Source organism: Nomia melanderi, chromosome 3, assembly GCF_051020985.1.
Source record: "Nomia melanderi isolate GNS246 chromosome 3, iyNomMela1, whole genome shotgun sequence".
In the NCBI taxonomy this organism is placed as follows: domain Eukaryota; kingdom Metazoa; phylum Arthropoda; class Insecta; order Hymenoptera; family Halictidae; genus Nomia; species Nomia melanderi.
In genome coordinates this window covers 21,114,245-21,139,734 of record NC_135001.1, presented here as the reverse complement: position 1 = coordinate 21,139,734, position 25,490 = coordinate 21,114,245, and the positions used below count along the sequence as shown (strand labels likewise).

General features: G+C 39.9%; 3 protein-coding genes and 1 long non-coding RNA gene across 4 annotated transcripts; all 4 read right to left on the bottom strand.

Moving 5' to 3' along the window:
* Nucleotides 1-1,741: 1,741 nt before the first annotated feature.
* LOC143174348 (uncharacterized) lies at nt 1,742-2,767 on the bottom strand. Its single transcript, XM_076365752.1, has 2 exons — nt 2,700-2,767; nt 1,742-2,096 (listed from the first exon to the last, which is right to left on the bottom strand). Exons 1-2 carry the CDS (start codon nt 2,765-2,767, stop codon nt 1,742-1,744), a joined length of 423 nt encoding a protein of 140 aa, XP_076221867.1.
* A 1,364-nt stretch (nt 2,768-4,131) lies between these two features.
* LOC143174347 (uncharacterized) lies at nt 4,132-8,575 on the bottom strand. Its single transcript, XM_076365751.1, has 3 exons — nt 8,111-8,575; nt 7,264-7,598; nt 4,132-6,334 (listed from the first exon to the last, which is right to left on the bottom strand). Exons 1-3 carry the CDS (start codon nt 8,573-8,575, stop codon nt 4,132-4,134), a joined length of 3,003 nt encoding a protein of 1,000 aa, XP_076221866.1.
* A 2,869-nt stretch (nt 8,576-11,444) lies between these two features.
* Nucleotides 11,445-13,457, bottom strand: LOC143174396 (uncharacterized). Its single transcript, XR_012998276.1, has 3 exons — nt 13,394-13,457; nt 11,637-11,746; nt 11,445-11,557 (listed from the first exon to the last, which is right to left on the bottom strand). It is a non-coding gene; the product is annotated as an uncharacterized LOC143174396 (long non-coding RNA).
* Nucleotides 13,458-15,587: 2,130 nt separating this feature from the next.
* Nucleotides 15,588-25,490, bottom strand: LOC116429282 (beta-hexosaminidase subunit alpha). The gene is made up of 7 exons (XM_031982048.2): nt 25,148-25,490; nt 21,963-22,185; nt 19,254-19,375; nt 18,799-19,171; nt 17,713-18,005; nt 16,814-17,073; nt 15,588-16,102 (listed from the first exon to the last, which is right to left on the bottom strand). The coding sequence occupies exons 1-7, from the start codon at nt 25,328-25,330 to the stop codon at nt 15,925-15,927; spliced, it is 1,632 nt and encodes a 543-aa protein (XP_031837908.2). The 5' UTR covers nt 25,331-25,490; the 3' UTR covers nt 15,588-15,924.

Sequence of the window (25,490 nt, the reverse complement as noted above, 5' to 3'; positions counted from 1 at the left end):
TTATTTATAATTTCTTATCAATATCAAAAGGGTGTATTTCTTCAAGGGATTTTAATTAACCCTTAGCACTCCACATGGTTTTGTAATCTAGCAACTGCAACTAGTTTCATAGTCAATCGTGAGAAACTCTATAACGTTCCTTTGATCCTTTATTTTCCTTCTCAGTACAAAATTTGGATGCGTGGAGAATTGAATAATTTTAGGGTAGTTTCTTTGATTCATTAAAATATTCAATATTACAACTGGTGCAATTTTGGAGCCTACAGAGTTCAAACAGTTAATGTTATCCATATGAGGTAGTGATGTAACCGTTTTCAGGTTATTAGCACATTGCGCACTGGAAACGAGAAATCTCGTTTTTATGTAAATACCTACCTTCGTAACTTTGCTAATTAGCGCATCGTTTGAGAAATATTGAATTTTATTGAAACTGATTATTTTAGAATTGTTTAGATGTTTATCAACTGATATAAGATATGTACACGTAATGAATAACAAAATAGATAATGAAGGAATGAACGAGGATGGAAAGAAAGATCGATTTTCTCGAAATTATTGATTCACTTGTGTCGCTCTGGAATTCATCTAACATACGACCACGTGTCACGTATCAATTTTCATTTATTTCGAGGCCAACCTCGAATGTTTGAATAATAATTATCGAGTAACGTCGAACAAACGAGAAGTTCAACGAAAGAGGGATGAAATAAGATTCGATTGAATTAGAAAGTTTCTAGATCGATGTTAGAATCACGCCACCACTTGATGCTCGTCATAATAAGATACGCTGATTGGCGTGGATCACGCCGTCGGAACGTGGCACGGTTCTTTGAGCGCTTAATCCAAAATTAGTGAAAGTTCAGGCGGTTTCCGGGCTGCAGTTTCTAAGCCTATGAAACTCGATGGTGCAACTTACTTGATTGTCGACTGTCTGCGCTCGCAGACGACGCGAAACTGTCTTTCCACGATTGCTATCCGTTAATACCTCTAAACGAGCGAATAAAACGCGTACAGTGAAACCTAATAAAGCCAATTATTAAGATTGAAATATTCATTCGTAATTCGCAATTTGAGACGAAATGTTTAATTCAACTCCTACATAATCGGAATCATATTAGAAACAATAGAACTACCGAGGATTTAATACGACTGATATGTAATCCCCATAAAAATTCTAACAATAGATTATTTTCGGTTTCTTCAGATATTCATTATAGTATTCAAGTGAAGCTATTTATTTTCAAGATCATTACGAATATTCAATGCTTTTAAGATATCAATAATTGTGAAACAAAACAATCGAAACCAGTCATTTTGACAAACGAATGACGAATGGTTGTAAGAGAGACAAGTTAATAAAAGTTATTTAACTAATTAAAATGAAGAGTTGTAAGGACAATTAATACAACAATCGTGATGGTCAGAGTAGGGTGCGTTTCAGAATTTGTTGGAAGTGTGAGTAAGAAGAATGCTTATGGGGGAGAGAATGGTTTTTAAGGGCGGATGGTGAGAGATTTGGAGAGAGTTGCGCTGACTAGAGAAGAGAAAAGACCTGTACACTGCGAGCTATATCGTTTCTATATATTTGTATTTCATTCAATTCTCTATTCCTGTGTTTTTTAAAAATTAATCATATTTAAAACACCATTACCACAGATATCACAAGGAAACAAAAATTGCTCCGAACTGAAATAGCAGTATCGTTCCCGAGGCAATAGGCAAATTATATCCGGAAATCGTGCTAGCAACACTGGAACGAGGTGACCGGGCAACAGGGTGGACTGCAAATGGCGGTGGAGGATTTAGGGGGGCGATGATTCCGTTGATTCGAGGACATGCAGGATTTCCGGCGGTTGCACGAGTTCTGCGGGGACAGGCAGGATTCTGGGGGGTAGCCAACCGACTTCGCGTAGGCTTTCAGCCAGCACAAAGGGGGTGCGCGACACCGAGGGGGCGGCGGGGGCGGCGGGCAGCGGGGCATCTTGGACACGCAGCAGGGATCGCAGACGCCACCGGCGCAGCACATCCCGGGGCAGGGTCCACGTGGACAGCCCAACGGCGGACACCTAACGTTGCAGACTTCCGGTTCCGGTTTCCTGGGAATACGAAACTTTAGAAGTCGGAATAACCTTCCAGTGATCATTACCATTATTCCTCTCTTTGCATGGCTAATATGTTGACTGCTGCACGATTTTGCCGAGACAAATATAGAAAATCAAAATAATGTAACAACTTATGCCATTGAATTACGTTGTTATTATTACAGGTTTGAGTTGTTGAATGTCAGTGCATTAAGTTCTATTACTTATAATATAGAAAAGTTTATATATTATAATTAAAATATAAAAATTGTGACTTTGAGTCACATTTGAACTTTTTACTTAAATTTTTTGATTATTTCATATTGCATTTACAAAAGGTTCTTTAGCTTTTAAAATTCGGGTCCTAGAAACAAAAACAACATTTTAATCGTTCCTTTTATTCTCATAAGTGACTGAGAGTCACATCGTGGTATGATTCATTATGAAAACACGTGGTGATTAGGGTTAAAATCATTTCTATCATTTCGTGGTCTTAAACCGAAAGATTTATTCTACATATAAGAAGTTGAGAGTCGATCTAGTGCATTGAAGATAAAATTGTAATCTTTGAATATTTAGAAAGCGTTTAATGATTCTCATGGTTGGAAAATTACTTACAGACACTCGATCTTGTCGATTATGTTCAGCAACTCGTCCATATAGTTTCTGTTCTTTTTGCAGTTCATGTTCATTTGGATTTTGTACAGTGGCTCACGGAGAATTTGTAGATAATTTGGTTTCCGAAATATTAGAGAAAATGGACGCTTATATTTGAGAAGCTGTTCTGACAGAAGGATGAACGACGAGGACGTTCATACTTATATACCGAGTGTTCGAATTTTATTGGATTTATTCGAATGGTTAGAAATTGAGGCTTGAAGGGAAAGTTTAAGAAACTTCGAGAGCAAAGTTTGATGATAGTTTCGTGCCTTTAAAACTGAAATTTCCGTGAAGGATCACGGGCGTGGGGACGGGTCCGCCTCGTCAATGGACGGGACTCTATTGGCAGACAGCAATTTGCTGATGAGGACGAAACGCTGCGGAAGGAGCGCGGACAATGGGCTAAAAAAGGAGGAAAAGCAGCAATTCTAGCAATGAGGGTGTGCTTCACGTTGAAAGGGAACAACTATCCGCGATGAATAGCAAATGTTCCCGTGAACCCTCAAACAGTAATACCTTCCTGTATTCACAGGGAGGATTCCCATGAAATACCAGAAATTCCGGAGAAACGATCAAGAAAACTCATCAAAAGACTACCAGAATCAAAGTTTATTTATCAAATTTTAACCCTTTGCACTCGAAAGTTTTCGCACAGGAAATATTCAACATTTTCCGACGAGATACAGTCGACATGGTTTGAAACTAACGATAATTCACAGATAAATTAAGCGACAAAGCTATTTTATTCAAATATTTCACATAGCAGTACAAAGTCGAATTTAAAATACTAAATATTCAATTGTATAGTTTTCCTGTGTCAAATCAAGTGGTGACTGAGAGTCACCTCTCGACTGCAAAGGGTTAATATCGTAGTAATTACACAACATATTCTCATTGAGCACAAGTATAGTTCAACACTAGAACTATCATAACACTCAAAATGATTGGTTTCAGTTTTTCTGTTTCGCAATTATTGATATCTTCGAAGTCTTAAATATTCTAAATGATTTTGAAAACAAATAGTTCCACTTGAATACCATAACGAATATCTCAAGAAACCGAAAATAATCTGTCACTACAATATTCATAGCAATTACATTTCAATCGTATCAAATGCTTGGTAATTCTAGTGTTAAAAGACCTCGAAATATTCTTAATATCACCATCAAAAATCACCAATGATCCATCCACAACGGTCCCAACTCGTCGACTCTAAACAAACCTTTTCCTTATAAACAATAAATCATCAAAAACAAAAAGCAAAAGGGTAAAAAAGTCTACAAAAAAACAAAACTTCTAAAATAAACCAGTAGAAAAAGCTTGTACACAAAACCCGGTTACACGAGAAACCAGATAAAAAAATAGATGAAAACGAAGACAGACAACATCGTTAGTAGATCACCGGGGGTTGCAGGTGTCTGTCGGCGATCAGAGTTTCCGGTGACACGAGTTGCGTGTTTGGCATGTAGTCCTGTTTCCTGGCCAGGTACCTCACACCCCCGATGGTCCTCGGCTCGTGTAGATCGGGCCGGCTGTAATGGGCCCCGCATACCGGCGCCGTTTCGCTATCCGCCGGCTGGCCGTGCACGTTTCCGGTCGCATCGCCGCCGGCGCGATCGAAGCCGGCGCTGCTGAGAACGCCGGTCCTCTTTTCGCTCGTCCCCGTGTCCCCGTCCCCATTGTTCCTCCCCAAATTCCTCGCGTTGCGATAATACTGCTGCATCTGTTGATAGTGCTGAGGATAACTCCCGTCGAACTTGAACGGCAGCAGGCTGCACCTGGCGTTGCCCGGGTTGCTCTCGTTGTAGGGGATGAAAGGCGACGCCGCATACCCTAAACCCTGCTGCTGCGTTAAGAAGACCTGATCGTTGCTTGCTACCGTGCCGTTCTCTCTTTCAGCTTGGACACTGTAGCAGTTCCTGGGGTTGCACTTCTGCCTGGGATATTCCCTCAGGAACTCCTGCTGCTTCTTCAGGCTAGCCAGACGTTGCGGGGGAGGGTTGTCGGGATTCCTGGTGTTCTCGAGCCCGTTCGCGGAGATTTGCCTCTTCGACGTCGGTTGATACGGCACGATCAACCGCTGCTTCAGCTCATCCTCTATCTCCGAAGCGTCCTGCATCCCGTTCAGTTTGAACTTTGGACCCTTAGTCAGGTTAGATAGGTACTCCAGTCCTCTCCGAGTATCCGTGGATCCACTCGCTCGCTCCAAGTACCTCCGCACTACTTCCGGGTCCTGCAACCCGTTGTTGCGACCCTGGGGCCGGATACGTTCCTTGTATACTCGGAGTTTCAGCAAACTGGACGGCTCGGTGGTTGGTCGATCCGTTTGGTAGCTACTGGGATCATTGCGGTAGACTTGATGCTGCGAGCTATCGTAGACCTGTTGATCCAGGTGTGGATGCTGTTGCTGGTATTGTGCGCTGTATTGCTGATGAGGATGCTGCGCGTGCTGATGCCTGGGGAAATTCTGTTGGTAATACTGCTGATGGTTCGTAGGCACGTTCGGCGTCGACTTTGCGGAACTGACGTTTGACTGGAACTGTGGAACATTCGAGTGCCAGTTGGGCTGATAGCACTGATACTGCTGATTAACCTGATTAGACATTTCGTTCTGGAGTCTAGCCTCCTCCATCTGCCTAGCCAGACGTTCCTTCTCCCTTCGTTCCTCGTGCAGCTTCTCCAGCTCTGCGTACGACAACCTCGACGGAGTCAGGTGGATCATCCACTCCGGCTTCTCGTCCGTCTGTCTCCGCCTGCGAGGCATCGGCGCAGGTCTCACCTCCTGCGAGTCGCTCTGTCGACGGAGTTCCTCTATGTACTCCAGCTGTCTGCGCTGCTCGCAGAGCAGCAGGTCGAACTGTCTTTTAATTACTTCCATAGGCACACCCTGCTGCCTCATCGTGGTCAGCATCTTCTCTTGATCCCGCATCATGCTCGCTGTAAACGGCAGCTTCGCTCTTTTCTGTTGACTGTTCTGTTGATCATTCACTGGTTCAGAGTTTTGCTCGATTTGACCAGCTGGATGGTTGTAGTCTGGCTGCATTGCCACCTGCTGATTCACGTTTCCAGGGTTCCTGAACAGTTGCTGGCTGGGATGTCTATACAGCTGTTGATATTGAGGTGTCGGTGGATTCGGAACGAACTGAAGCTGAGGATTCATCACGTTGATAGCGAAAGGCTTCAGATGAGCATTGCGAGGATTCGCGTTTCTTTGAATATAGGTCTGGGGATTCTGATTTTGCCTCAGCGTCGCTTCTTGAGGAGATGTCATTCCTTGCCCAGGTGTCTGCGCGACGAACTGTAGACCACCGTGTCTGTAAAGGTTCCCCTGGCTCCCCGGCGTCTGCTGATTAGCGGGCATCATCTGCATCTGATAGGCCATCGCTCGCTGCTGCATCTGCTGCTGTTGCGCCACGGTTTGCTGCAGCTGTTGATAAGCTTGCCGGGGATTCTGGGGGCTCGGGTAGTTAGGCACCCGGGCGTGCGGTGGGTAATGATTTCGGGCTGGCTGCTGATGGTTGCTACCCGAGAGGTTCCGCGCCATGGACAGTTGGGACTGCGCTCCCGGCTGTTGGCTGCTTATCGCTGTTTGCCTGGAGTAAATACGCTCGGTCAGAGTGTGTACACGCGTTTGCTGATTAGTTGGTGTCCATAAATTCTGATTTTATTATTCACGCGTTACCGCGGTGAAAAGATAACGAACTCACAGAACAACGGCGGAGCTTATTAATAAAACGAAAGCGAAAGCTATAAAAATTTAACTCGCCGACTCGCCGTGTGCGGCCACTTGTTGACTCTCGCAGAATGTTCACTCACGGAATGACCAGTTTCAATTTTGTCGTCCATTTTTATCAACTTTAGCAACCGTCCACGCTCATTCTAATTTATGACGCCCGTGCTGAGCGCTCGCTCTGTGATATTTTCATTTTAGGAAAAATTCTACGATGCGGTAAATCACGGATAAATTAAGGAACAAAGCTATTTTATTTCAATATTTCACATAGCGACACAGACTTTAATTTAAAATACTAAATATTCAAGTTCATAGTTTTGCTGTATTAAATCAAGTGGTGGCTGAGAATCATCTCTAGAGAGCAGAGGGTTAATGTTTTGGTATTACAGTACTCATATTACGTTATTATCTAGAGTCTCGTGTTACTAAATATTCTGATTCATCAATTCTCTTATTGTAACTGTTTTCAAGCAATTTGGAAGCTCCGGTAACCGTGGCAGTCAACGTGTTAAATCAGTTAGTTAGTTCTTAATTACGTAATTTCATTAACACTAGGTCTACGGAACGCGTCAATTTGACGCAGTTTGAATTTTATAAACATTATTTGGTAAATGTTTCAATCGGTTTTCGTTGCTCCAATTAAAAGAATATGAATCCTGATTGTCTATTTCTGCATCTACAATTTCCAAAATTTAAATGAACGAACATCACCTTCCCAGGAACAATAGAATAGACTGTACAATAAATGCCCGTAAACCTAGTGTTAAACTTTCACTGTGACACCTGTACAACGTTGCATTCCTGCCACCGACAGGTTGTCCGTCGGAGTCGTACTCCGGTCCACCGTTCTCAGGTTTATTTTTCTCCTGGCTCGTCGTTGGTACTGGAACACTCGGAGACCGTTGCATTGGATGCTGCATTTGCATTGTATTCTCAGGACTGCGATACAGTGTTTGAGGAACCTTCTGCGGGGAAAACTCGCGTTGCCCATAAGGCACGCAAGGACGATGCGTCTGATTAATTGAGTTCTGATGATGTAGACCGCATTCTGATTGAGGATTCATCTGGCCGATCTGGTGCATAGGCTGCTGGCAAACCTGTTGCTGGCTCGTGGTGTGCATGTTCTGGAAAACCGTCGACACTATCAATCGAACTTCAAACTTTGGAAAACTTCAAGATTGGAATAGATGAAATTTTACGTTAACGTCAGAAATATTTGTAATTTTCTCATGAAAATTATGAGACTTCTGTTTTTGCAATTTCAATCGACTTCTACTTTAACTCACGCGTTACTAAATAGATTTAACCCTTATCACTCCAGGCTGTTTCGTAATCTATCAGCAACTGCAACTAATTTTTATAGTATTCCTAACGAAAACGAGAAATGCAACATTTCTTCGATCTTTTATATTCCTTGTTAGCACAAAATTCGGATGTGCGGAGAATGTAATAATTCTAGGGTAGTTTCTTTAAGATTCATTCGAATATTTAATATTATAACTGGTGCAATATTGGAGCCTACAGAGTTCAAAGGGTTAATATTTCTTTACATAACTGTATATTTTTTCAATAATAGCAAAGAAAAGAGAATGAACAATTTTAGCACATCTAGTTCCAATGTTAATCGATCAACAACCTGATGATGTTGCAATGCAGGTTGCACTGCCGATTGCGCCGCTCCCGTTCCATCGCCCTGTCCTTTATTCTGATCGGTGGATCCTGGAACGTAGAAGGTGCCCGTCTGATGTGGATTTTGCTGCACGATGATGGCTCCGATTGGATCCGATGTGAACGGCGCAGGATTTTTCAGTCTCTTAATCTTCTCCGCAGGGAAGTACTTCAACCTGGGCGAGGACGTCCCGAAGTCTTTGCTCCTGTCCTGAGAAGTGAACCTGGTCTTCGGGATATACGGCTCGGCAGCATTGTTGGGCGGCTCCTTTTGCTCTGCGAGAGACAAATTCTGCGTGGATGGTGACTTCTCGGGTCTGACTCGCTGCTGCGTCGTGTTCATCCTCGCGTTTATGCTGTTCGCACTGGGACGTCTGTTGGCGGTCTTCTGTTTGGCATTGCTGTCTATCGAGGCTTTTCTGAAACGGTGCATTGTCTGATAGAATGGAAATTACCAGTGCGAGAGTAATGATTTTCCGAGGATTTTTCAGTGATGTACTGATCTCTTATTGTTTACAACGTTTACATAATTAAATTCTTTAACCAGTTAACTGTGTTTGACGAGTATACACGTGATCGTGAAGCTTGACACAATACTAATTCTTTCAGCGATGAATTCTTTATTATTTCACGTAAACATGTAATTCTTCTTTGTTTCGCTTTGATCTTTCGTTACAAAATACTCTACGTGCAATCGTCCTGCGTTCGATGAGTACACGCTCCATTTTTCTATTTTATTGCACGCAGAACGAGAGCTTTTTCCAACTAAATTCCACAGTTAACTGGTTAATTGCAACTTTCAATCTTAGACGATCCTGACGTAGCTATAAGAATGGCAGACGTCCTCGAAGAAACAAAATATCTTTGAATATTGTTAACCCTTTGCACTCGTGAGGTGACTCTCAGTCACCACTTGATTTCCTACAGTGAAGCTATAAAGTTTGATATTTAATATTATACTTCATATAATGCATCAATCTGAGAAATAATTTCTCGTCGAGTTGGTTTTACGAAATATCGTCTTCGTCTCATCAGAAAATGCTGAAATATTTCTAATGAAGAACTTCGGAGTGCAAAGGGTTAAATATTGGATACTCGAGGTTTGCTCGTGAAAGTTTAATTGCAACGGTAACTGCAATGTTATAGTGAACTATTTATTAACGATAACAAGGAAATGTTAGGCTATATACGTGTCTTGCCTCTTGTTCATACTCGTCTGGAATTTAGCTCGGGCGTCTCGGTTCGCGATCAAAGACGCATGGTATTAAAGTGATCAGTGGTAATCTTCCAGGCCCGATTTAGCACAGGAACCGAACGTGGAAACTCTGATTAGCCGGGGTGCACTAAAGTTTCGAAGACGGAGACGATAAAATTGACGAGACGGCGCACATCGGGTTGCCATGGACGCGTCTCCTATCCGAATTTCGCCGGTGTCTGCGCGCTCTCGGCTAACTTCATTCCTATACGTTAATCCTTTGCCGTATGATATCGCGTTAAACTCGTAACAAAGTTACCAATGAAACTCGATAATTATTAAGTCATGCCACAAGCAATGTCGTCTCTTATCTTACCTTGCGAGATATCTTTCAACCCTTTGTACTCGAAAGATTTTTCACTAGAAATATTCAATTTATTTCCATGAGATATAGATGACATTCTTTCGACTAACTTAACGATCTATTCACAAAATAAGAATAATGATATTTTATTTCCACATTCCACGTATCGACAAATTATTCAAGACTTAACCCTTAGCACTCCAGGTTGTTTTGCAATGTATCAGCAACTGTAACTAATTTTTATAGTATTCCCAGCAAAAGTGAGAAATGCTATAACATTTCTTCGATCTTTTATTTTCCTTAGTACAAAATTTGGATGTGGACAATCAAATAATTTTAGGGTAGTTTCTTTAAGATTCATTAAAGTATTTAATATTTTAACTGGTGCAATATTGGACCATATCAATATTATTTTTCTCATATCGATCGTTGATCTTCACAAAACCTACACTTAGGTATAAAAACAAGGAAGAAATTCTATCTCGTATTAAATCGCTAACAAAATAGATTTAACCAGCGTGATATCCAAAGAAATCTTAGAGCGAAGAACCTAACCAGTATCGCGTTCACGAGTCACGCCCCAATTACAACAGCGAAACTCAATTTACCCAAGCTTGTTTTGCAACAGTGCCCAAGGACGCTCACAGAAATTGAAGTTTCAGAAGAAATTCACCCCTATCAGTGGAATCTCGGAAAAATGTAAATGAGAGGACTTCTCGTGGGCGAGTTTTACAATTTTTATTCAGTATCGTTTACAAGAATAGCACACCGACGCGTTCCAGGGTATAAGCTCGCGGCCAATCCTCTTCAACGGTTCAGACGATCCCGTCCGTCAATGCGGAATAGACTTTTCCGTGATATCAACGCTTCGACGTCGAACGCGATACGACCGAATCAGTGATCCCGTTGCCGCATTCGTACCAAAATCTTGACAACGTGACTTGATGCATAAAAAAAATCACAGTATAAAAAATGAATGGCACTCGCTTTTTCTGCGCGCAACTAGTCGAGACGCTGAGACCGGTCGTAGACGCGTTCGTTGGGGAACATCGCGAGGGAAATAATAAATGTGATTTTTTAAGCTGTTCCGGTTAACATTCGCTGCCAAGAATACTCGTAGCAAGAGATTGTTTACAATCTTGGTTGTATTCGAAATGTATCGTAATACAAAGCAAAATAAATTGAAAGTATAAATGAAATCACAGATTTTATGCTAGTGAATGGGTTACAAGATTTGTCATTGTTATAAGAGAATAAGGAATATAAAATTCTGGCAGTGAACGTTAATTTTGATACTTCGTCGTCTCCAAACACCAGCCGTCGGTTTCACTCGCTTCTGCGCATATTTTTAGGGGGAGAAAATACGCGTAAGACCGATGCGGAATCAGACAGGGGTGTTTGGTGAAGATTAGTCTGGTTGAAATCGTTTTTGCGGATCAATTGTGAATCAGCATTGACGAACGGACAGTTTTCCGAATTAGACATTCATGAGGAGCCACCTTACTCTGTAATATAGTCATAAATCGGGGATTATACGAATTGAATAACAATTCTAGTCATTTTCGGGATTTTAGACGTAGTCAGTGTTTCGTCGCTTTCGGTTTGATTATCCGGGTAATCTCTTATTTGATTTATCCACATCGTTTAGGTAAGATTCGTCAGTGTTCCTCGTTTGGGCGATGACACGTTCGGTGAGTCGAGTCCGGGAATAAAAATCGAGTTCGTCGATAATTCAGTGGAGCTCCGAATTCAAGAATAGTTAGACATAATCGAGACTGCAGTCGAATCGAGTTAGATAGTCGCAAAATAGCCGAAGTACTTCGTTCTTTCGTCCATGTTCGGGAAGATGGAAATTTCTGTAAAGGGAATGTTAATCGAATAATGGTATAAACGATAATAAGATAACGGGAATAATGAATTATTTAACAAGTTTACCTTTATCGTCGTAATTCATCCATCCGTCGTTCTCGTTGGATCTCAAACAGCTCATCCCTTGTTCGTCCGATCCATTTTCTCGTGGAGTTGCTAGCAAGGGTGCCGAGACACTGCACGAAGAAAATAATCATAACGATGCGAATAACACAATCGCAAGTTATGCATTGGCCAAAGTGATTTATTCCAAAAAATGAAAAATAATAAGATCTAACGAGATGATGTAATTAAGAACAAACTGATTTAACACGTTGACTGCCACGGTCACCGGTGACCGGAGCTTCCGAATTGCTTGAAAACAATTACAATAAGAAAATTGATATTGAATCAAAATATTTAATAACACGAGAAGCCAAGAAGTAATACCAAAACATTAACACGTTGGCGCTGTAATTTCCACTGTTTCCCATTTGGCGACTGAATTCTCAAAATTGATAAAAATATTGAAATCAATAAGTATTTCGTTAGAAATATTTAACATTTTCTAGTTTAGTTAATAGACACAGACGATATTTTTTCAAATTAACTCAAAGAAGAATTGCAAGTGAATCGAGAAACAAAGCTTTTCATCCCAATATTTCACACACCGATGCATTGTATACAGTTGAATATTGAATATCAAATTTTATAGTTTTACTACATGAGTGCAAAAGGTTAATGATCATTTCTAATACTATTTCCCTCTATTACAAAGAAATAAATCTAACAGAACGCTCGATATTCTCACGGCAGTCAACGTGGCGACAAAAATAGAAAACATTCAAGCAGTTGAGTTAATCCCTTTGACCCGCGAACGACTTATCTATGGGCGAAGCTCGTAAGATGCAAGAGGCGATCGCCATTGAGGTATAAAATTATTGGTATCGTGTACTGACTGCAAACTGGTCGACAAGGCGAGCAAGGCGGAGGCGTGGGTGGCGGACAGGGCATACAGGGAACCAGTTTCTTGGTACAAACGTAAGTGACGCACGGCGGCGGCGGGGGACACGGCGGCGGGGGTGGATGACAGGTCACGACTACCTTTGGCGGGCAAGGAAGCGGGCAACACGGTGGACAAGGCGGACAAGGCCGTAGGTAAACCTAATTTTCAGTCGTTATTAAGTTAGCCCCGATGCCAAGACTGTGCAGGCTTAATAAATTTACATGGCAATTAGGTTGACTGCAGTTCAGCCTCCTCGAGGCTTTCATTCTTATTCACCGTGGTCCTCCTTTGATCAGAAAAATCCCTACAGAATCCACCTACCGTTCTCCTTTTCCACCTTTCTCCGAATCTCGCTTTGTTTCCCAGAGATTTCGTAAACGGTATAAGCAGTTCACTTTGTATTATATTTTTTTAACGCACTGGTTAATTTTCAGAAAATTCTGCGGATTTTCAGTGAGACCAACTTATATCACTATAGATACAACTCAGATATATTGTTGTGTAACGTATTTTAACACGTTGAGCGCCACACGAGTTCACAGAGGAAAATACGAATGGAAAAAATATAATATTAAATCATTTGATCGAATTGCATTAATACCATTCCACGTTCATCTAGCTGAGTGTCACTGTATTATGTAGCATTGTTTATAATATAGAAATGTTTGAGAATAACCGTCGTTTCATTGAGTGAACTATAGCAATTCGATTCGGTCGGGTGCCACCGGTGACCCCCATGGCAGTCAACGTGTTAAATAATCGATTCGAATCAAATTTAACCGTTGAGACGCTTCTGTTTATCGGTATCTGATTGGGGGTAATTTTAGTAGAAACTCACTGCTGTTTTGGTCGGTTTAGGGGGACACCGTGGCGGACAGGGGGGTCTGCACACAATGCAGGGCGAGCAGGGGGGCGGCGCACATGGTGACGGATGACAACACGAGGGTCCAGAACAACACGTTGATTTGGGACATTCAGACACACTTCCGCAGCATCCTCTAGACATCAAACAACCATTGTTCCTTGTTAACCCTTTTGTGGGAAACATTTTTTCGTTGAAGTATGCGAAACTATCATCTGAATTATACAGAGGACTTCCAAGTACTAGAAGCACACTAGTCTTTTATCGTTTGAATAATCAAGTCATTTGCTTGCGTCATTCTACTTTAAACAAACAAATATAATGTCGCCGATATTGGTATTAACCTTTGCACTCCAAAGGTGCACTCGATTGGTGCATAAACATTGCAAAATTTCGTATTTAACATTAACCCTTTGAACTCTGTAGGCTCCAATATTGCACCAGTTATAATATTAAGTATTTTAATGAATCTTAAAGAAACTACCCTACAATTATTCGGTTTTCCACACATCCGAATTTTGTATTAAGAAAGAAAATAAAAGATCGAAGAAATGTTGCATTTCTCATTTTCGTTAGGAATATTATAAAAATTAGTTGCAGTTGCTTACAGTTTTATTTAGTTTTATATAGTTCTATTACTTTTATATAGTTTTATATAGTTTTATATAGTTTAACCTGGAGTGCTAAGGGTTAAGTCTAAGGAATAAAATACCATTGTTCCCCTTATTTTGTGAATAGATCCCTCGTTAGTTGAAAAAATGTCATCTATATCTCATAAAAATAAACTGAATACTTCCACTGACAAATTGTACGAGTGCAAAGGGTTAACATTCGCGCTGAAAGAGTCAAAATCTCAGTATCTACCGGAAATACCAAAGAAAATGACCGAAAGCTGAATCAGTAACCATCGAGCAAACATTGCGCGAACTACACGCAATCTTGTGATATAGTCTCGAGGAGGATCGCAAGAGGAAGCTTCTCGCTATCGAACCGCACACGCGATCCTGATCAATCGTGTATTCCTCGGAATGACAAATGGATTTATAGCCGCGCGGCAGGCTTTCAGAGCGTTCTGATTTCAATCGGGGCGCCAATTTATCAGGATTCAGCAGATTCCGCGGCAGATAAGAAGCAAATTTACCTGTTCATCACGGCGTTAGCGGGGCACCGGTGCTGCGAGCGGAATTACGCCGACATATTTCCACAGGATTTCCATAAACCCGCGGTCTGTCATCAAAGCCCCGATGATGGATGAGCTCCTACCCAACGAGAGACGACGGCATCGGTGCGCTCCGGGATCATTCGTGCACACTTGAAATTTTGCTGGCGACGGCCGAGGAATGGCCTGGTTCATCGCTAATAATTTTCGTTGTTTCGCCCGTCGCCCTGGCGACCAGACTATCTTCTGTTCGGATCGCTGTTTCGATCTGGCGAGAAAATATCGCGAGGAAATTGTTTCCCGAGCGTCGCAACTGTCACTTTGATAGCTGAGATCCATTAGAATTCGTTTATAACGGCTATAAGAGAATTTAACGCGTTCACTGAAAATGAAACTCTCGGAGCTGAATTCGATAAATATAAGTGTTATTCTTCTCTTTCCAATCGAAATTGAATGTTATCTTTCTCTTGAAAATATTTCATCTGTGTAGGAAATATAGATTCATAATAAACATGGAATTCTTTTATTTCTAGTTAATTATGCAGAGTAATACAGCTTTAACGCTAGATTTACGGAATGCGACAGTTTCACGCATATTGAATTTCATAAATATTTGCTGAATGTTCATATCAATTTTCATTGATACCAGTTGCACGAATATATATCTTGTCTGTTTTCAAATTCCTAGTTTCCACGATCCAAATGAACGAACAACTTTGTTATCAACAGTAGAATAAATTGTACAAGAAATATTTGTAAACTTAGTGTTAACACTAGAACTACCGTCAAAATGACTGGTTTCGATTTTTTTGTTTAGCAATTGATATCTTCGAAGCATTCAATATTCGAAATGATTTTAAAAATAAATATTATACAATTTTTATAGGAATTGCATATTAATCGTATTAAATGCTCGGTAGTTCTAGCGTTAAAGAAGATAATGCGAAAGAGCTTAAGAGGTTAATGATTCGCCAGAAAATTACAAGAAATGAGCAGGGATCATTTGTGCCATTTATTTTATAGCAATCGCTTCGTTTATTTATCAAAATCCATACAAATTCGTTCCGAGCTTGTTGAACAAAGTAGTAAACGATTCTCTGCGTGCATAGTACGTTCAGCCTCGATGTGTTCGACACCCTTTCGATATTATTAGCGACCTAGGCTCGCTCACTGTAAAATAATCTCAATTTACGTATTTACCACGATGCACAAGATATTTTAATATCGAAATGGAAGATCCGACACTGATTTCAAATATATACACCGATTGGTTGATTACGTGACTCGCTTTTCTTTCATTCATTTTATTGTCGCGGCAGAAGCGAAAGGGTTAAACGACCGAGAATATTCATATCACGCAAAATCCAGGGCCATTCGGTGGCTGAGCCGGAATTCCACGTCTGTTCATGCGACAGGCGTGTTCCTCGAGACGCTGGGCCGCCTCGTTCTCGTCCTGCTTGATGTTGCTCCAAAGACGTTCCGCGGTTGCGCTGGCTCGCGGCCATATTCTCGGGTGCACGTTGTTCCTGGAAAAGAAAATTCGGGTGAGTCTGGTTTGCTATAAAATTTTAGAAAATTGAACTTCCGAATTCGTCTCTTTATAATGTTGAAGTTTTAATCCTTTGAACTCTGTAGGCTTCGATATTGCATCAGTTATGATATTAAATATTTCAATGAATCTTAAAGAAACCACCCTAAAATTATTCGATTTTCCGCGCATCCAAATTTTGTATTAAGAAGGAAAATAAAAGATCAAAGAAAGGTTATAGCTTTAATACTATAAAAATTAGTTGCAGTTGCTGATCGATTATAAAACAAACCTAAACTTCTAAATTCGTCTGTTTATCATGTTGAAATTTTAAACTTCTAAATTTGTATGTTCATAATGTTAAAGTTTCAAACTTCTAAATTCATCTGTTTACAGTGTTGAAATTTTAGACTTCTAAATTTGTATGTTCATAATGTTAAAGTTTTAAACTTCTAAATTCATCTGTTTATCACGTTGAAATTTTAAACTTCTAAATTCATCTGTTTACAATGTAGAAATTTATACTTCTAAATTTGTATGTTCATAATGTTAAAGTTTTAAACTTCCAAATTTGCGCGTTTAAAATTTGGAAACATTGAAATCTCTTAAAATTCAAGTTGGTTATTCATATAACGAACTTGCGAAGCAGCGTGTCGTAATCTTTTCTTTTCGCATTGAGAAGCGCTATCACGGAGAGGACGATAATTACTTGTCGACGAATTCTCCCCACATGCAGGCCTCCCCGCCGAGCATCAAATTGGTCGCGTTCTTAGCGCCGTTAAACGCCATCGGGTCGCATTTATAGAACTTCTTCCAATCGCCGCCGCCAGCGATGTAGTTCAGGTACCAGCAAGCGGACAGCAACACCGGATGACCTGCCTTTGTCGCTCTTTCCAGCTCTTTCGACCAGAGGCCGGTCCACACGTGCACCACCGTGTTGTTCGGCATCCACACTCCGTTGTCGAACACCTTAAAAAATTACAATGTATTATTTACAAGGTATTGCTTTAAAAAATTATGATGAATGCCAAGGAATTACAAAAACTGCAATCAATGCTGAGGAATTACTTAAAAAACTACAATTAATGCTGAGGAATCATTTATAAAAACTGCAATCAATGCTGAGGAATTACTTAAAAAACTACAATCAATGCCAAGGAATTACTTAAAAAACTACAATCAATGCCAAGGAATTACTTAAAAAACTACAATCAATGTTGAGGAATTAGTTAAAAAATTACAATTAATGCTGAGGAATTACTTATAAAAACTACAATTAATGCTAAGGAATTACTTAAGAAACTACAATCAATGCTGATGAATTACTTAAAAAACTACAATTAATTCACAGGCAATTGCTTTAAAAAGTGGCTTTTAATTCCAAGCAATTGGTTAAAGAAATTACATGTAAAATGATTGAATAAAAGTATTTAACAACGTAAGTAACAAAATAATAATAAAATGGGACTCACAATACCAGGTAACTAATATTTATGTTTATTTACCTTCACTACGAAATAATAAATCACATATGAAACGTCCAAGATTCTCACGGCAATCAACATATTAAAAGCGTTTAAATAAGTTAAATATAAAAAAGAAATTTACCTCCTGCCATACGATAGATTTCGATTCCAGCGAGTCCATGACGCGGAAGAGCTTGCGCATGTATTCCGCCTCGAGCAGCGCGTAATTCCTCGACATGTTGTGCACCTTCATGTACGTGTTTATCTCTGGATTGCTCTGCCAACAATCAAAGGGAACCTCGTCGCCGCCCAAATGGACGTATTCATCAGGAAAAACTTGAACGATCTCGGCGAACAGATCCCGCAGGAAATCGTATACAAGAGGGTCCGTTGGATTCATGGGACCAAGTTTCCCATTCGCGTTGCCGTTCGAGTCTGTCGCGAATTCAATCGTTTATCATCAAAATGTATCTACTTGCAAAAGATAAAATAATTTCTACATCATTCTCTGTTAACATTAGGTTTAAGGACGTTTATTGTCCGGTTTATTCTATTGTTCCTAGAAAAATTGATGTTCGACCATTTGGGTCTTGGAAATTAGGGATTTAAAATTAGATTCTTGTAACTGCATCAACCAAAACCGACATAAACGTTCGCCAAGTAATGTTTATAAATTCAGTATGCGTCAAATTGACGCACTCCGTGAACCTAGTGTTAACATTAGGTTTCCGGGTATTTATTCCACCTTCGATTGAAAATATATCTGTTCATTGGGATCTTGGAAATTAGAGGCTTGAGAATACAACTAGGAAATATCGTGCGATTGCATCGAGTAAAGTTGGAGAAAGCATTTACCAACTAATATTTATAAAATTCCTCATCCGTCGAATCGATACGTTCCAACCTAATATTACTAATTTTGAAAATATAATATCTGTTCGTTTGGATCTTGGAAATTAGAGGCTTGAAAATATACAACTAATATTCCAACCTAATATTACTAATTTTGAAAATATAATATCTGTTCGTTTGGATCTTGGAAATTAGAGGCTTGAAAATATACAACTAATATTCCAACCTAATATTACTAATTTTGAGAATATAATATCTAGTCTTTATCTAGAAAAGATAAAATGTATACAAGTCTAAAGCTACGGTGATCTAAGGACCCGAACGAAACGGGAAGGCTATAAGTGCCCTTAACAGTTACTAATTTATTAATAGTTACCAAAGCAAGTAGTCAAATATTGCGGGAAAGCCAAGCCCCAGGACCTGGTGTGTCCAGGAGTGTCGAATTCGGGCATCACTCGAATTCCTCTCAGCCTGGCGTAGTCCACGATCTTCTGTATGTCGTTCAGCGTGTAGATCATCGATGGATGATAGGCTCCCTTAGCGGACAACTCGGGGAACCTGGAGCTCTGATAAGGGAAGCTGTTGTCGTCCACGATGTGCCAGTGGAAAACGTTCAGTTTGTTGTAAGACATCGCGTCCAGGGTCAACAGTATGTCGGGAATCGGCAGATAATGGCGGGACGTGTCCAAAAGGAGACCGCGATGGGGTAGCTTCGGTCGATCCACTATAGTCTGACACCTTATCTTCAACTGTACAAACTCGCCATGGTGTAGTGAATCGTCTTCGATGTGAAAAATGTTTCTAGAAGCTACGCAAATTTTGAGAACTCACGTTAGGCCCGTCGCCAGCTGGGAACAAGAGCTGAGAGAACGTCTCGAGGCCTCGCAGCGCACCCCATACCGATTCCGCCGTGAGGTGAGCGACCGTGGAGAACTCGCTGATGCTTAGAGTGTCTGAAAATCAAATTTAAACTTCATGCATCATTGCGTATCGAGAGTGCATCTATCGAGACTTTAATTGATTTACAATTCAGTTCGTGTGTAGGTAAATCAGTTTCTTTAACACGTTAAGAGCCATGTCAGTCATTGGTGATTGACGCTTATGAATGACTAGAAAACAATCGTAACATACGAGACAACCGATGTGAAATAGAAATGTTTAATAAGTCAACTAAGTTGGTAATAGTGTAACGCAAACGTTGCCACGCCAAACAATTCATAAGTATTGCTACTTTTCTTTGCTACAGAAGACGAACTCTATGGGAAAACGCTTAAGATTTTCGTGGCGCTTAACGTGTTAACCAGTTGATCGCGAACCGAGATGCTTCGCTTTATTTAAGCGAATTAATTTTCTATATTATAAATAATGCTACCCATTGCGGTGACATTCAGTTTGACGAACGTGCAATGGTAATAATCCAATTCAGTCAATTATTTAATATTACATTTTTAAAATTGGTTCACAATTGAAGTTAGAAATGAAACGAGTCTTCCATTTAATCGTTTGAATATTATACCGCGCTTCTCCTGGTAGATACTTCAAAGTGTTAAGCTATCAGCTCATAGAGTCGCATTGAATTTATTTATTTATAATTCTGCATTTTTCTATATTTACTTTTCCCATTTCCTGGTTAGAATGAAAAAGGTAACGTCCGAATGTAGGAGTGGCTGTCTTGACACTATCGTGTCAAGTTTGCCGCGAGATAAGTCTGAAAGATTAGAATAAAAATATTTTGTAAACACACGATATCTGTTCCGCTGAAACTTAAACAGATCGAAACTGACATCATCGACGATTATTTTCCTCCTTGTTCATCGAGTTCATTTCTTTCCTGCTCAATCGGGAAAGCACCTACTATCGGAAACGCTTAATAAAAACAATAAATAAAGTGTCTAGGAAAAATATCTTCGGAGTGAATTACGAGTGCGAAGTATGAAGCTTTCGGAACTGCTCAAAACGAATTTCAGATAGTTTATAATGGTACAGAATATAAAATGATCCCATCGAAACGCTTAATTGACTCTTAGTTTCAAATAAATTTCTTTATCAGGTTCAGTTTAACCCATAAGTCCGTGTAACTTTGAAGTCGCACATCAATATACCGGGTGAAATTGATTTATTTAATTTTTATAGCAAACTGACGAACGACATTAAATGATTAATCAACTTAAACTTTTGTACACGCAGGCGTTGACGTTCAACATCATTGTAACTTCAAAGTTACAAAATATATTCAAACTATTGAATACATTTCTAACTTGTGTTCATATGTTGATATTTATTAATTCCATACTGCACAAATTTTGTTATAATCACGAAACAAAATTCGGCGCATAGAGGGTTAAACCCATAAAAATAATGAAGCTACACCCGTAACAATGAAGTAAAATACATTCTGTAATGATCGTTTGATGGTTAAGTTAAACGGAGATTTTTAAAATTAATGTATACCATTGCATCGTTTGTTTTCTAATTTCTGTTTCACGGAGTTAATCGTTTCGGCGAATGAGCGGCTCATATGTTCTATCGGCAGTGCATAAAAACACTAGCAACACGATACACGGGTAATCGTGTTGACAATTACTGTCAGGGACGGTCGAGGCGGAACGAAGCGAGAAACGCGATGGAACTTAATCTTGGCTTATCGCGTTCAACTCCGAGGTCGAACCGCGCGATTAGCGAGAGAAATAATGTGCGGCGATTATGCGTACACGCATTCTTCTGTTCCATTCGTTGAATCGACCCGAGTCTCGGCTACGTCTTGCTGTTTCTCAATGAGCGTTGACCGAGCGTCGCGTTCGGGGTCCACACGACTCGTTCCACGAACTTTTCGGCGCTCGAGATTTAACTGACATTTTCGATTGAATTGAGATGAAAATTGAAGTGTACTTTAACCGTTTGAGTGCCAGGGGTTTTTAAGAAACCATGGTCGGAAAAAGGCGACCAACACAGCAGCGTTTTCTGAATGGGATGCGAAAAGGTCCAAGCGGCGCAATGGCGCTTGTCTTAATTCATGTTAATACTATTATATACCTATACTAACCCTTTGAACTCTGTAGACTAATATTGCAACAGTTATAATATTAGATATTTTAATGAGTCTTAAAGAAACTACCCTAAAATTATTCGATTTTCCACATCCAAATTTTGTACTAAGGAAAATAAAAGATCGAGGAAATATTATCGGTGATTTAGCGATCCGCGAACTGAATTGTAAATCAATTAAAGTCTCGATAGATGCAGTCTTGATGTTGCTATAGGAAAATTTAACTGTTCGGTAGGTTTAGTGTTACTGCGTACTGGCAACGAGAAATCTCGTTTTTATATAAAGCCACTTAGCCATGCAATTTTCCTAATTACTATAGTACTTAGAAGAATATGAAGTTTGATTCAAATTGATTATCTATTTAAAATACATTACATAACAACATGATATCTGAGTTTTTGTACGTATAGCAATATAAGTTGATCTCACTGAAAATTTCCATCCGAAAAATTCACTTTTCAGGAATGTGTTAACGTTTAACAGAATTCACTTACAGGATTCCTGCATCTGCAGATAGGGCCAGTGATTACCGTCCTTCTCGCAGGGCTCCAGCACACGAAAGTCCAGGCCGGTGAGCGTGCCTTTGCTGGTGGCATTTTCTCGCGAGGATCTCGCGTGTCCCTGCGAGTAGATCTTCGCTATCCGAGATTCCGTCAAAATGATCGCTTTGTATCTCTCGATCGCTTCCACCACTATATCGCATGTTTCGCCGACTACCTGGGTTGCATAACGGTACAGTTATTAAGTGACTAACAGGTGTCGATGTATTCGCAGCTGGATGTCATAGCACATAGATAATATTTTTGCGACATTAAATTTTTACAGAATTTATTGTATTGTTTATTATGCAAAAAACTGTGTGCAATAAGTAAGTAAAATTTATGTTTCTATTAACTATAATAGGTACTTTATTATATTGGAAAACAATCAATACAATAATAGTGTTATAAACTATTGCTTTTTTTTAGTTGTTCATAACAGAATTATTGTATTGATTGTTTTCTAGTATAATAAAGTACTTATTATAGTTAATAGAAACATAAATTTTATTTACTTATTGCACATGGTTTTTTGAAATTATTGCTCTTTTTAGTTATTTCCGGAGTAGCGCGATGTCTGAATATTAATGCGAGTCAGTGTACAAAGAATTGCAATACTCGACCTTCTACCGTTGTCTTACGATAAGCAGTGCGCATTTATCAGTGGAAATGATGTATGTACTTCCTATCTTTTGTTCTTAGGAAAAGTTACTTTGCTTCGTTCCATTCACTTCCGTTTTCCCATGTTTCCCCGTATTCGTAATAAATAGGCACGATGAATAATGGTAAAAATTGAGGAAGCAAACCGTGTAACGAATACTTTAGCGAAGTTTAATTCAACCATTTCCACTCGAAAATTGTTCACTAGAAATGTTTAAGGTTTTTCGATAAGATATAAATAACATTCTGTGAAACTGACTAATGAAAAGATACATAAATTAAGAAGCAAGGCTATTTTGTTTCAATGTTTCGTGCATTGATACTTATACGAAGCGTATTACATAGGAGTTAATTAATTAAAGATCACCTTCAATTTTCTATGTAAATTGCGACAAGACCTTATGGTCAGCCTACTGAATTTACAATTTACTTTATTCAGTAACTTCTAGATACTAATTCGATCTCAATTAGTTGAAATATCAGTTGAAACAATATTCTGATCACACTGATGCAAATGACATTGAATCGATTCTAATTCGTCTTTAACCCTTTGACGAATGTCGACATTTCGGCGAGATCAAATTTCCATATTTGGAAAAGTAAGTCGCAAACAAATGATTCAATTACTCAACCAGCAAGGGATCAGCGTACAATTTCCTTCCTTTCTATTTTTTAAGCAATCGATATATAATTTAACCTCATCTGCCGGAGGTTTCGTATATTCCGCAGAATCTTCGTCCGCAAAGGATTAAAGTACACGAAGCTTGGAACATTTGAAGCTAAATTATACATCGACTGCTTAAACAACAGTAAAAAGGGAACTATACACTGATCACTTGCCATTCAAGTAATTAAGTCATTCGTGCAACTTAGTATTCCAAATATGAACGTTTCATCTGATCAAAACGTCGAAATTTATCCGCAAAGGGTTAATTCGCCGATACAAGTTGGTACACCAAAGAGATCGGCCAGTTAACAGGTTGAAAAATGAAGCTATCGTATTTTGGTACGCCTCTCACGTGCGACCGTTAACGCAAGAACCGGCGGAACGAATCCGTGGCGGAGAGTTCACGGGTTCACCTGTGCAAGCGCTGGCGCATATGCACACATACAACGCTACGTCGGCGCGCAACGCGATTCTGTATGCCGTGGGTGATTTCCCTCGGCCTCTGTATCGATAGGAGCGTCCCGCAGGAAAAAGAAAACGTACACACGCGATAACACTTATCCACGTAGGCGAGGCGAAACTTTTTACTTCGTCCCATCAAGACGAAATAAAAACGCAGTGCTCCGATGCTTCGTCTATATTCAAACATACCGAATGGAAATCGGAGAGAGATCTCGAGATCTGATTATATAAACATACACGGTGCGGCGGAGTGTACGTTCAGAGATAATTGATTGATTACGGTAATTACGTTCTGATGAAGAAAAAGGAAACGAGAACGGTTTAATGACCGTTGATTTATTATTCTTTATGTTATACAAAGTTGCAAGTACGTTTTTTCACTTTTACACTGATTTATTATCCTTTGATCGTGTAAAACTGCAAATTTTCTTTACTTTTACACTAGGGAAACAGATTTTTGTGTACCAAACGATCTCATTTGTTAAACAAATTTGAATGAACTCCGTGTCTTTTACACACTCTGACAAAAGAAGGAATATTCATCTTGCCAACGCTAACATTTAGAAACCTCTCAAATCTCATTTCTCCAATTACCTATAATCCTCTCTCCATAATGTATCACTAAAACTTCCGAGCAGTTGACTCTTTGAAATTTCTCTATAGAAACCCTAAGGGAGCATCTGTCGAGACCTTAATTAATTTCGTTTGTATTGCTAAATCAATTTCTTTAATAATTTCTCAGAGAAACATCTTTATCTTTTCAATCATCGCAAAAGGAAGAAATCAGAAGTGGCTCATTTTGACTAGTCCGATAATTTTATCGTCAACTCATCACCTAGGTACCTGAACAATCTCTAATCTATCTCTTCCAAAATCAAACTCATCCAAACATTCGTATCATCTATCGAAGATATCCATCACACATCTACCAAAAATAAGAATTCCTAAATCCCTTATCAATCTCTAATCTATCTCTTCCAAAATCAAACTCATCCAAAGATACCAATTTCTTTAATAACTTCTCAAAGAAGCATCTATTATCTTTTCAATCATCGCAAAACGAAGAAATCAGAAATGGCTCATTTTGACCAGTCCGATAATTTTAGCGTCAACTCGTCACTTAAATCCCTTATCAATATCTAATCCATCTCTTCCAAAATCAAACTCATCCAAACATCCGTATCATCTATCCAAGCTATTCATCACACATCTATCAAAAGAAGAATTCCTAAATCCCTTATCAATCTCTAATCCATCTCTTCCAAAATCAAGCTCATCAAAACATCCGTACCATCTATCGAGGATATCCATCACACATCTACCAAAAAATTCGTTTCCCGTTGGTACTCACGTTGAACTGAAAGGTGGACGCTCTAAGCAGGTAATACGAGTTGGTGAGACGCCTGATGTTCGGCTGGGGCCAAGGTTCACCCTGCGTGGACTGGACCCACGGGCCAGCGTCCGGGTTCAGCGCGTTCGACCGGCAGACGAGAGCTGCCAGCAGGAGCAGCGATATCATCCTGGTGGCCATCATGTCCGTTTCACGAGCCTCGTCTCAGGTGTTTTGCGGAGAAGAGCGATTCGATGCGACGCCACCGAGTGGTCATCGTCTACTGAACGCGGCGAACGATGCGTACGAGAGTGGTAACGACCTTAGCCTGCGCCACTTAACTTTCATCAGTTCGGCCGAGCCG